Raw genomic sequence first — 12,801 nt, forward strand, 5'->3', positions numbered from 1 at the left:
CCCGCCAGCCATAGACTGACCTGACCCCGCCGTCCATAGACTGACCTGACCTCGCCGTCCATAGACTGACCTGACCTCGCCGTCCATAGACTGACCTGACCTCGCCGTCCATAGACTGACCTGCCCTCACCGTCCATGGACTCCCCTGACCCGCCACCCATAGCCCGGCTTGCCGATCAACGGTTCGGCCGCCTCTGCGGACGCCAATTTGCCGGATAAGAGGCGTAGCGAGGCGCGCCTGGTATGGCCGTGGACGCGTGATTGATGGCGGTGTTTGTGGCGCATTTACCGGCTTTACCATAAGTGGATGGAGATACTAATTTGATGCTAGTTAACGCATCTTGTTTACATGGACAGTGGAGCTATACTGTGGGCCTGCGCCGAATAGGGCTGATGACAGTGCCAGTTGGTCTGAGCTTGTATTTGCGGCTCGGGTCCAGCTACGCGCTGACGTCACGGGGCTATCACAGACATCCCGACCGGGACACACATGGACTAGAGGGCGGATGCATCCACCACGCACAGTTGACACGAGCAAATCATGCGGCTAAATGATCGCAAACGTGCTCACGAAACGTGAATTCTGGTCGTAAACGCGAGCGTAACACAAAACGGGTCCAGCCGCAGTTTTGGTCTGAGCCTTCGAAAGTCACTGCTGCGGTAATTCGGACGCATCTCACGGTGCAGCTCAGCAAATCTGTCACCACACACACGCACATATCACGGCGCGTTTCCTTCAACACTGGTGTCACGTTAGCTACCATCGCTAGCTGCACTCGCAAGGCTTGCACGGCTCGGAGGCGAGCGTGTTCCAGGCGACCCTAACCCCACTGTGGCTCCGGATAATATCGCACCTCCTCGTCCCTGCCGTCACTGTTCACCTGCACACTGCCGTCGGGCGCGTTCACGTACATCCGGCTCGGATCCGAAGCCGCCTGCGCGCGCGGCGCCCCGCCGCCGCCACTTCTGAACGAGCTCAGCTTGTGCCGGGGGCGCAGTCTCTCGCTGTCGCCGGGGTACACGTCCATGAACGGGTCCAGCATGAGCCGGTGGGCCAGCGGGCTGACATAGTCCGGGTCGGGCGACGCCGGGCCCCGGTCGGCCGACGTCACGTCCGGCCGGTGGTAGCGCGGGCCGCGGCTGGTCGGCCGCCGCTCGTCACCCCGTCGCCCGTAAGGACCGTCGCCGCCCGGGCCGTCGAGGCTGCCGGCCTCCCTCGCCAGAATGTCCGAGTAGTAGTAGGGGTCCTTTCGGCGCAGCGACTCGTCACGCCGCACGGGGGTCGTCCGGCCGGGCCCGCGGGCGGGGCTGGTGGGCGACTGGCGGCGGCGGTCGGCGCTGGTCGGCCGCCGCGCCTGGCCCCGGCGCGGCGGCCCGGCCGCCGGCAGCGTGCGCACGTACCGCGCGTCGCCGCCGTCGTCGCTGCCGACGGGGATGTAGGGGTGCGGCCGCCGGTCGTCGTCGGAGGGTCGGCTCAGCTCCTCCTCGTCCGAGTCGGAGCAGTAGGACACGGACGGCGCCGGTCGGCCTGCCGACACAAACCACCTGACGCTGGCTGCAGAGCTGATCTAGACATGGCGCAACACGGCGCTGGTAATCACGTGGTGCCAGCCGTTTCTATGTGATAGCTCATGCTGCCCATTGTGTACGGAAATCTTTACACTAGAAGAGCAGCATTGTAAAATGCTAGCGGACACAGGATGTAAACAAGACGGAAAACCCCAACCACAAAACTAAAAGGAAATAAATTTTCTTGCGGTTTTGTTATTTTATAGTTTGAACATGAGCCCCCCCGCCCCAACATTGAACTAGCGATCAACTATACTTCATGTCACACGTGCCTGGAAAGGTAACGCGCATTTGACGAAATTCCGCTCAACCTACAAACAAGCATCCACGCTTGCAATTCTGCACCGCACATACCCACCTCCTCCCTCTCCCACCACCGCCTCCCAAAAAAGGATGTGAGCCGCCAGCCCAGTAAGTACAGCGGCACGGGAGGCGCGCGTGCGCGAGCCGAGCCGCGAGCCGCCCATCGGACGATCTCTAGCGTCACGTACCGTAGTAGGGTATCTCCTCATACATGTTGGACAGCCGCTCGGAGCCGTCGTCGGTGAGGGACGGCGGCGGGGGGTACACGAACAGGGTGCCGGTGGGCCGGCTCGGCAGCAGCTGCGGACACTGTCCCTTCACGGCCACCATCTGCCGACACGGCCGAGGGTGTTCAGGTCGGCACAGGGGCGGCACCGCTCCCCGGCGGGATCCCCATCACGCTCACATGGGAACGGCACGGCTCGTTCTGCAGCGAACTACGCCTAAAGCTGATGAATATTGAGCTTGCATCATAGATGTTTTGTGGCACGTATGAAGAAGTCGACCTGCTTTAATAGTCACATTCAAAGGGATGACTTAACACATCCCCTTCACCACGAAGTAACCCCGTAGCAGGGGACGGCCCGTGATACAGGCACGGCCGGGACACCGCACGGTTAATCACAGCACAACGCTTTAGCTTGACAAACACATACCATCACACCTCAAGCATGACCAGGCTCAGATGACCGACGGCATGCGTCGTCTGACACCATCGACCTACCTCGATGTGCGGTCCGCTCGGCCTTAGGTTGTTGGGCATGACGTGCGGGCGCAGCGACAGGTCGTCGTACAACATCCTGGAGTTGTCACCGCGCTTTCCCGCGCCCTTGGCTGACATGATGCCGCTTAGTCTGCGCCGGTGTCTGCAGAGCGAGAGCGCACACGGTAACCTGTGAGCTGACTCGAATTGAGATTCTCATTGGTCGTTTGTGATTCATGTGGGGGGGGGGGGGGGGGCTACATGAGGAAATGACGGGGGATGTGACAGACCGAAAGGGGCAAAAAAGCGCACGGCTCGATCCCATCCATCTTCATGTGGCGGCACGCACGACCCTCCGGTTATTGCACTGCCGTTTGGTTCTGATATATCGTAGTGGCAAAATCCGTCCGCGGTCTATCTCCATGATCCGCAGTGCTTGACAGCGTTCCCTCAGCCGACAGACAATCGCGTGACCACATGTGTGCCAGGGATAGGCGGGTGGGCACGTGTGTAGCACACCCAAGCCTGGTAGCGGTGTCATATAATACTGCTTTTCCTACCACCTCACTGTGGGCGCGATACAGAACAATTGGCCTGTTCCGCGCAGGAAAAACAGATGGTCGCGTGGCACAGGTGTATGGGGCGAAACTGCGACCACCGTAAAGGATTCCTTCCGCGCCGTATATACACCCACATAAAATGTCCAACCCTCAACACTTAATTGCAATTGCATAGCAGACAAATTTTCTACGGTTTGTGCAGCAAAATTTTTGAATTAGCGAATTTGAATGTCAGAGGGGCCAAATCACCGAATGACCAATGCACTGCAGTGCCAAATTGCTATTGTCCATCTCCCATGGACCACGCGTCCGCTCCCAGAACAAGGCCCGCCCGAGCGGAAACAGCGGACTGGGGGCCGTTGTGGGGCGCCGACGTCGGGTGGTCGAGACCCACTCTGGGGCGGCGAAATCAGGTGGCCGGGAGCCGCTCTGGGGTAGCGGAATCAGGTGTCCGAGAGTCGCTCCGGGGTGGCAAAATCAGGTGGCCGGGACCCACTCGGGGGTGACCCGACCAGGTGTCCGAGAGCCGCTCTGGGGTGGCGGGATCGGGTGGCCGCGTCGTTCCGCATCTCCGCATCAGAGGCCGCCACGCGGAACATGGGCGGATCCGCCCGATGAAAGAAAAACTGCCCTGGGACCGGGGGACGCGCAAACGCCGCCAAATGAAGATCGAACGCCCGCTACCGTTCAAAATACTCCACATTTTACTTCTCGGGAAATCGTGTGCGTCCCCGACAATTGCGGGGCGCGTGAGAACGCGCCGTTGCCCGTGCCGTGCGCGGCGCGGCGGACGCCTTTTTACCGTGTGTGTGTGAAATTGGTCGGAAAATGGCGGCGCCACCCTGGTGCGGCTCGCGTGACAAAGGCAGATGCCAGGGAAGTGGAGGCGCTCGCTCGGAAACTGTGAAAACCAGGCTGCAGCTGCGCCGGGACGGCGTGCGAAGCCGTTCCACTCCAGCGGGCCGGTTCGGGTCAAAGACGCCGCGGCCGGACGTCGGCCTTGTGGTTCTGATTTGCACGCATTCCTGTTTGAACGGTCTCCGCGCTACAGGTCCCTGCTTGTGTCTGAATATTTTCTCTGCTCGCATCCGAGTGCTTGCATCGCAAAACGAAAAGTAGCAATATCTACACCTGGCCGTATCATAATCTCGCCGATGCCAAACCTACACTCGTTCCGATCATTTGACACCGAAACATGAGTGAAGATAGAAGCGTTACAGTGGCAACAGTCATTATCTAGATATCAGGCATTCATGATAGACGATGTAACCAAAGAAAGTGACTTATAATGCTGTTGCTCCATTCTATTTTTGTAAAAGCTCGCGCAAGAGCTTACCGAAGATATCGTGACGTCAACCACTGCTCAAAAGTTTGATTTCGTTGCATTGGTCCGGCCATGGCGCGTACATGCATACATCTACATTCATTCAAAGGCAATGCAAAAACATCCCAATTTTGAAGACCGCAACACGTTGCACTTTATCCAGCACATGTCTCCAACTTTTTCCACAAACATGAACTGAGTATTATAATCACAATATCTTGCCATAATCGTACTCTACCGCATCTGAATTCGGCGCGCGATCAATAACTCAGCAGGCAAACATGTTGACGCGCGTCCGTGCCGACGGCCGGATTCTCCCTCCGCCTTCATCGCGCGAGGCATCCGGCGCAATCATGTGTCGAATGGCGTCTCGTAGCGCGTCTCGACGCGACACATTCCGGCCGACATGCCGCGCCAGTCGCGCATTCCGACACCGGACTGCGGCGCGCTATTCTGGGAGCCGCCGTCGCTCACACGCCGCCGCCGAAGTCGGCACGGCGCGCCGCCTGCCGCGACCGGCAGCGTTCTGCGCCGAATATTGCGCCGCCGCGGCGTACTTCGCCGGCGCGAGCGGCGCGGGATATTGCGTCTGCTTCGGGCGGCGATGGCGGGGAGACGGCCGTTGTTGGTGGCGTGGCCCGAGCTATTAGAGCCGCGGAAGAACGCAACCTCCGGCTGAGCACGTGACAGGGCGGGGGCCGGCCGGCGCTCCTCCGCCGCGGGCATCACCACGGCGCGCGCTGCGGCCAATCAGCGGCGGGCTGGCGGATGACGGCGGCAGCTGGGGACCAGAGCTGAAGCGCCAGCATGACGGATGCCGCGCAACGGTGTGGCGCGCGGCGCGGGACGACGCAGGTCAAGGCCGGCGGATCGTGAGCGGGTTCCGGTGTCGCCAGGGGTGTGAGTGGCGCGCGTGCCTGCGGCGGGCGAGCTACGCTAGTCAGCCAGGAGACTGCTCTCCAAATCTGAGTCATCTGGTCCCCTGGCACGCGGTTCAACGTGACCGTCAAAAGAAAAGCAACAGCTCGTTCAGTTACATTCAAACCCGGTAGTCTCCGGAAGTTACGAAATCCTACCATCAATCGAAATTTATTGGCTGTTGTTCGTGAACAAGTAAGGAACCAGCTACCGGAAGTGTAGTTTTTCCTATTGAGCAATAATCTATCTTGAAGTTTAACCACTGCTTCGCGTGAAGCGTGAGTCGCAGGCCATTGTAACCCACGATTGATTTCACATCACCGTAATCCAGTGCGTGTCTGGAAAACTGTCAGACTTGCCACACATATTTCACGCTGCAAGAGACTGAGTAAGATTTCACCGACATTACATTCAATATCCGACTGAACAATGCGCAGGCTTGAAAAACTGCATTGCAACTGCAACTGATGATCGCGCAGATCAGCACTGTGCAGACCTCGAAAGGCAATACTCACTTGCAGAAGAATATTGTTCCAGACACCAGAACAATGAAAAGAAAAAGCGAGGTAGTGATGAGAGCTGCCAGCATGGACATGGACGGCGAGCCTTGCAGGTCCGCGCCGGGAGGCACCCCCTGTAACAGATCCTGCCGTCACTTCCCAACCCCAGCATGGACATGGACGGCGAGCCTGCAGGTCCGCGCCGAGAGGCACCCCCTGTAACAGATCCTGCCGTCACAACCCAACCCCAGCATGGACATGGACGGCGAGCCTGCAGGTCCGCACCGAGAGGCACCCCCTGTAACACATCCTGCCGTCACTACCCAATCCCAGCACGGACATGGACGGCGAGCCTGCAGGTCCGTGCCGGGAGGCACCCCCTGCAACAGATCCTGTCCGACCCCGGCGGCGCGGAGGCAGCAGCACAGCTCTGGCACGATGAAGCTGCCTAGCTTCATGGGGCTTTATGCTTCATAGTGCTCGCATTGCTTTAAGTATCATTCTTGCGTACGGTACATTCTCCCTTTCGTGGATACCAGCATAGGTTAAACTGATAGGCGAAACACGATTTACAGTGAACATTGACGTTGCAGCCCATGCGCCGGTCAACACGTTGGGGTCAGCAAAGGATGTCGTGCGCCCGTTGGCCTCCTACACGGCCTGTTGTGTGTTTACACCCGCTCTTCAAAGACACAAGAGGGCGCAATGGGATCTGGGTACGAAATCATCACAGGACCAGCACCATACGTCATGTGGCAACCCGAGGACGACGTGGACCACGCGTCTGTTGCGACAGTCCGCTATCAACATGCACGTATCAGCGCAGACATCGCGCCGAGAGCCACTTACGGTAAGGCCGCTGCAGATTTGATACGGAGCTACGATATCACAGACGTCGGCGTCGGCGGCGGCCCAGGCCGGGTCGACGGGCGGCGGCGGCAGCAGGAACTGGGGCGGCGGTGGGCCAGCGCAGTCGCAGGCCGGGTCGTCGCCGGCCCCCGCCGTCGGCCGCACCACCAGGTCGTAGTGCCTCTCCGGATACAGCGGCTCCAGCTGCAGCCACGAGCGCCATGTCAGCAGCAGCCAACCGCGCGGTTGTTAGCGTGTTGTGTCTGCACCGCGGTGAAAAGATACACCGCCGGCAATTATAGCAATTCTGAGCAAATGCTTTGGCCTGCAGCTGCTAAAATGACATGGTTAATTCCATGGTAGGAACATGAACCACTTTTAATCATGGACGTTAGAACAAGGAGGGGGCGTAGGGCGTAAAACTCAAACATCTCGTAAATATTTGACTTGGTGGTGTATGGCTGGATGGTAATGCATGGAAAGGCACTCACTTCAAAAACAGGCCCGGCTCACCCAATAGCAGGGGCTTTTGTACGCTCCAGTTTGCGATTAGTAATTAAACTATGGCTGTCACCAGAAGCACCGCGTCAAATCAGCCGATACTGTTCCTGTCGCCGCCCGAGAGTTCCCCCATCCCCGCTCTCCCCTTCCCCCTCGCGGAGGACCGCCACCACTGACGGTCAGCGGTCAGAAGGGTGGCGTCTCGACGCCGCCGGACACCCCTCCCCCAGATCGAATGACTTCGGACACCTGGCCCGCTCCCACACCCCACCTCTCCGGGTCATCTGCGGCGGGGAGGAGGCAGAAGTCAGCTCCTGCGTCCCGCAGACACCACGACCGACGACAAATCGATTGCGGCCGCCATAGCCGGCACGTGTCACGTACGCCCTCGAAGGTGAACGACACCGGCGGCAGCTGCGCGACGGCGTCCCCCCCCCCCCCAGCCCCACACCGTCGGCGACGACGCGCCGGTCGGCGGGCGTCGGCCGAGTGGCGCCGTCAGCCGGCCACTCCTGAGCCATCATAAGGCGCAATGTTTGAAGCTGGCTAGATCGTGTACTTCAACTGCAATACGCTGCATAGGTCGGAGTGAACTACGAGCGAGATAAGCAAGGCTGCCAAACACAATCAACCAAACTTACATTTAATCCAGTGGAAATTGACCCAGAAATTCATGCGTAAATCTTCGAGCATGCTGTTAGGTTCTTCAGAAAAAAGGCATTCAACTTCAAGGAGGTCACTCCGGTTTAGGTATAATTAAATATCGTCGTACTACAACCGGCCTGTTCCCATTCCTACTGATAGTCTTGTCGAAATAATCTCGTTGCAGGACGTTGCAATGCATTTCAGTCATGTGAAGAGTGAGGTTATTGCCCTCGCGTTGCGGAGTATAAAACAAAAGGCGGGAAAACCACGTGGGACATTCTATGTTACACAATGCATATCTGTTCACGTACATGACATACAAACTTATCTTTTGTTCTTACTGTGCGTAATGACCACCTATACAGACTAAGTGTGTCGATAAATTTAATGAACATAGGGCATATGTTTGCTCATTCAAAGGTAAACAAGACAGCTGCGAGCCGGTGCGCGCGGGCTGGGCTCGACAAGAAGTCGGAGTACTGAACCTGCACCACAATGGCACTGAGCTGATCCGGCGCTGAGCAGGCGCAGTTCCACACAGCAGCAACAAGTGCAGCCGAGGCCGGAGCACGCCGCAGCGCAGCCTACGCAGCCTGCTCAGGCCGGGCGCTCTCATCACAGGCCGTTGTGCGACGCTGTGTCCGGCGGGTCAAGCGATTCCCAGGCTCCGAGGTCAAACAGAGGCACAGGCCACGCCGGGTGCGCGGCGACCCGGACGCGGAACGCACACCAAAAACGCGCCGCAGCCGCTTGGCGATGATGATATCAGGGCCCGCCATTAGCATTTGGGGCCGCCGAGTTGACGATGAGTTATGGCTCGGACGACGTTAAGTGGGCAATCAGCGACGGCGCAATGCCGTATGCGTCATGACGTCGGCTTCAGCGTCTTTCACAGCGAGTACCGGCCCCTCGCCAGTACACGGAGGCACTCATGGTCGTTTTTGCAGTGCCATCGGCGGCATGGACCACCCAGGCTGTTACGCGCCGCGCCTCACAAACAACGGTCAGCTGGTCATTATCACGGCGTCCGTCTCGTTGACCTTATATGCTTCATAAAAGCAGGGCCGCGTCATAAGTCGTGCCGATGCTATCGGCGACGGCCGGGGAGAGGCTCTTTCTCCTCCAACAAAGAAGACTACAAACCATCCCTCCCGAGAACGAGCCATAAATTATTGACCATTGGCGCCGGGTCGCCGCGCCGCGCGCGCCCCTCCCAGCACAGCCGGCCGGCGCGACTGCTCTGACCGGGCACGACGGCGGCCAGTCCGACCCAGACGGACCGGCGGTCGGTCCGATCCAGACGGACCGGCGGTCGGTCTGATCCAGACTGACCAGCGGTCGGTCCGATCCAGATGGACCGGCGGCTGCTCAGATCCAGACGAACTGGCGGCCGCTCCGATACAGACAGACCGACTGCCGATCCGATCCAGACAGACCGGCGGCCGCTCCGATACAGACAGACCGGCTGCGACCCTGATCCAGACAGGCCGGCGGCCGCTCCGATACAGACAGGCTGGCGGCCGCGAATCGGACGTCCCCGCATCACTGCGCGTCACCCAGGCGGACCAGTGGCCGACCATCCATCTGTCGTGGATGGTGTCAGGCTACCGCGGCTTCTGCGGCTTCTGTGAGACTGGCGGCTACGGCGTGAACCACGAGGTGACAGGAGCCGGACAGAAGCTGGGGTCACGCGCGCACAAAGGCTCCCCACGTGTCGCCGGGCAGGGAGATCAGGGCATATCTCACGCTGCTATCGATTTTGGACAGGGCGAGTGACGCTAGCAAAAAAAAAAACAAAACAAAACAAAACAAAACAGCAGATGGTGCTCGCACAGACAGGTATATCAATTTCGAATCGCCTATTTAGCTGTATGTGCGTCAGTTGATGCAGCTGGCGTGTGTGTGTGTGTGTGTGTGCGTGTGTGTGACTTTGTGTTTCAGTGATCGTACGGCCGGGAAAAAATTATGCAGGTTGTGATCAGCTGCAGGTGTCTGCAAGAAAACCCTGTTTATGCGGACATTGCTCAGCATTTTTCTTAACACACGCCTAGGTGACCGGCTAGACACCCTTCGCTCGGATAGGGGGGTCAATTTGCCCCCCCCCTGAAATCTCGAGAACTAATAGAGCTAGAGACACCACATTTACAGGGTGTGTTGACCTGCACGTGTACTCACTTAGGTCTAAGCTTGAGGTACCTAGGTCATGATCTTTGGGTCAAATAAGGTCAAGCAAGGTCGAAATCCAGGTAAGTCTCCAAAGTGCCCTTAGAACCTAGCTAACTGTTTCTAAGCAATGCTCATCTAAGGTCAGTGACCTAATTTGACCTGTTGAAGGTCATGGTGACCAAAATCATACAAGACCGCTCCGAGTGTTCCATTTGAATAAGCAACAAAGATAACGCTAGGCAGTATGTCTCTAAAAACAAAATGTTGACCTGGGTCATCTTAGGTCAATAACCTATTCTGACTTCCAAGATGTTCATGGAAAATGTATAATGCGGTTCCTGTCATCACTAGACTCGAAAAGAGCACCAGAAACCACGCCATACAGCAAGCCCTAAGAATAATAAAACAGGTTGGTTTAAACTTGGTCTGACCTTTATACCTGACCTTAGGTCAACGTAATTTGCTCATTGAATATTTCTGTTCTCTAGGAAAGCATCTTAGAGATGTACGGCCTGGTCTAACACTCCTTTGTTGCATCAGATTAAACGACTCCCTAGCAATTGACTTCGCTGAAACTATGGCCTGACTTTGACCTGCCATAGGTCAGCGACCGTTCAAGGTACATCTAAATGTTTAATACCACACGATCCAGTATTCAATTTTCTACAGCTAAGCAAAATTTGGCGTGGCTGCGCCGCGCCGTTCTGCAATCATTCTGGAAAGCCTTCAGTGGGGTCAATTTTACCCTCACCCACCCCGGCGCGTGTTTAACACAGATGTTTCATTCTCGGTTTTCTTGATGTTGCGTCGGTTACGTGCTGCTGTGACCAAATGGACGAAAGACACATCATAAACCATAAACTTTAAAGATGGCAGGGCAAGCCTCCGCCACAGTTCTCCCTTGGTCACAGCGCATAAACAATAGCTGGAGTGATGGATATATGACTGCAAAAAGAGATGAGCATTGTGTTACATGGAAAACTGCCAAAAGAAGGTGCCACTAAACTGTGTTCAACGACTAGAGGATCGCTGTTTTACCGACCATTTCGTGCATGTCCGGGTGTTGGTCCGGGGTTAATGAGAAGACGCCAAAGGTGGCGCGTCCAGCCCATAGCGGCGTATCGCACCAGCCTGAGTGTCACCCAATGTCTGGGGAGCTCAGGCTGGCCTCCGCAGCCCCACCAGATCCACAGCTCCCGAAGTCAAGTGAGGTCGGGCTGGCCTCTGCCGCCCCACCAGATCCACGGCTCCCGGAGTCGGGTGAGGTCAGGCTGGCCTCTGCAGCCCCGCCAGATTCACGGCTCCCGGAATCGAGTGAGGTCAGACTGGCCTCTGCAGCCCCGCCAGATCCACGGCTCCCGGAGTCGAGTAAAGTCAGGCTGGCCTCTGCAGCCCCGCCAGATCCACGGCTCCCGGAGTCGAGCCACGTGCGGACCACCGTGGCGGCCGAGCCCTCCGAACAGCACGTGCACACGCGAGCAGACGACCTCCGTCGCCATCCCGGTCGTGCACGGCTCGTCGTTCTGCCGACGCCGCACCCTTGGAGCGCCGGGCCCGAGTGATGACCTGCACGTGTGCAGGAGTGCTGTACGCCGGAGCGTGGGCGGCCGGCGGGCAGCTGCGGACGTCGCAGTCATGCCCCGACGGCCATGCCATGCCGGCCGACCCCAGCGGCGTGCGGTCCGTACGGACCTGACACCCATGACCCCAGCTGGGGCATGGTGCACCAAAGAAGATTGGATAGACAAGGCGCGCCTCGTGGATGGCCACGCCGGCTATATTTAGCGATGCGGTTCGCATAAGCTCGCGACCAGAAGCAATTAGATCCACCAAATAGGTCGAGGAACAGAGGTGCAGGCAGATTTAAAAGTGACCAAATGGGTCAAGGAACAGAGGTGCATTAGAGGTGTGTCTGATTTAAAGTGACCCATCTAAGCCCGCACCCACTGTCAGTTGACGATATTAGCACCGTTGATTCATTTGCGACCTCATGGCCCCGTGGTCGTTGTAATGCCTGCTTCTGTGGGTCCCGCAGCGGTGGGCGAATGCTCGACAGAGCCGTGTCAAAAATGAAACCGCTTGACTTATAGCCCTACGAGTGAATACAATTAGAATAATTCATTCACGTATGTTTATACGCGTCGTCAAAGCAATCTACGATGCAGCGACACAAGAATTCCAGCGACTACCGGAGATACTTAGAAATGTCGACGGGTGTATTTTGAGCGATACATTTCAAGCAAGGCGAGTGAAATCCGTTGTCCACGCGGGAAGTGTTCAATATCGGAATTATAATGTATTTCTATTAAATAATGCAAACATACTTTCATTCAGTGACGCCCGTAATTACCGACACACGGATAAGTTCACAGGTACTTTTCGGTAAAAACTGTATCAGTTTATGCGACCCAAAGCCGATTTCCATTTCAGCACATTTAAACTGCATCATTTCCGCCAGTGACTTTTGAGTGCAATGAACTCAGATTGGCGTGTCGCCTCTCGAAAGCAATGTTTCACCTCCAGTTGAGCAAAGGTTTAACTACTGACTCCTGACTGCTGACTCTGCCCGACTCCAGTTAAGCAGAGTCGATCTGCCTCTGACTCACAGCACATGTGGCGCACGCCACAGCACATATGGCACAAGTCACAGCACACGTAGCACACGCCACAGCACACGTGACACACACCAAAGCACAGTAGCAGCACAGCATACGACTCTGATACTGACTCGATACTAAGCTGAAAATTTCAGAACCGAATCCA

At 57.2% G+C, this 12,801-nt stretch overlaps 1 protein-coding gene across 1 annotated transcript; it reads right to left on the reverse strand.

The window, feature by feature from the left end:
* Positions 1 to 821: 821 nt before the first annotated feature.
* On the reverse strand, positions 822 to 6,823 carry LOC119100540 (uncharacterized). Its single transcript, XM_037223629.1, has 7 exons — positions 6,727 to 6,823; positions 5,893 to 6,011; positions 2,597 to 2,738; positions 2,061 to 2,202; positions 1,398 to 1,528; positions 1,171 to 1,247; positions 822 to 1,062 (listed from the first exon to the last, which is right to left on the reverse strand). The coding sequence occupies exons 2-7, from the start codon at positions 5,970 to 5,972 to the stop codon at positions 822 to 824; spliced, it is 813 nt and encodes a 270-aa protein (XP_037079524.1). The 5' UTR covers positions 5,973 to 6,011; positions 6,727 to 6,823.
* Positions 6,824 to 12,801: the final 5,978 nt, after the last annotated feature.

Source organism: Pollicipes pollicipes, unplaced genomic scaffold, assembly GCF_011947565.3.
Source record: "Pollicipes pollicipes isolate AB1234 unplaced genomic scaffold, Ppol_2.1 Scaffold_2555;HRSCAF=2994_pilon_pilon_pilon, whole genome shotgun sequence".
In the NCBI taxonomy this organism is placed as follows: Eukaryota; Metazoa; Arthropoda; class Thecostraca; order Pollicipedomorpha; family Pollicipedidae; genus Pollicipes; species Pollicipes pollicipes.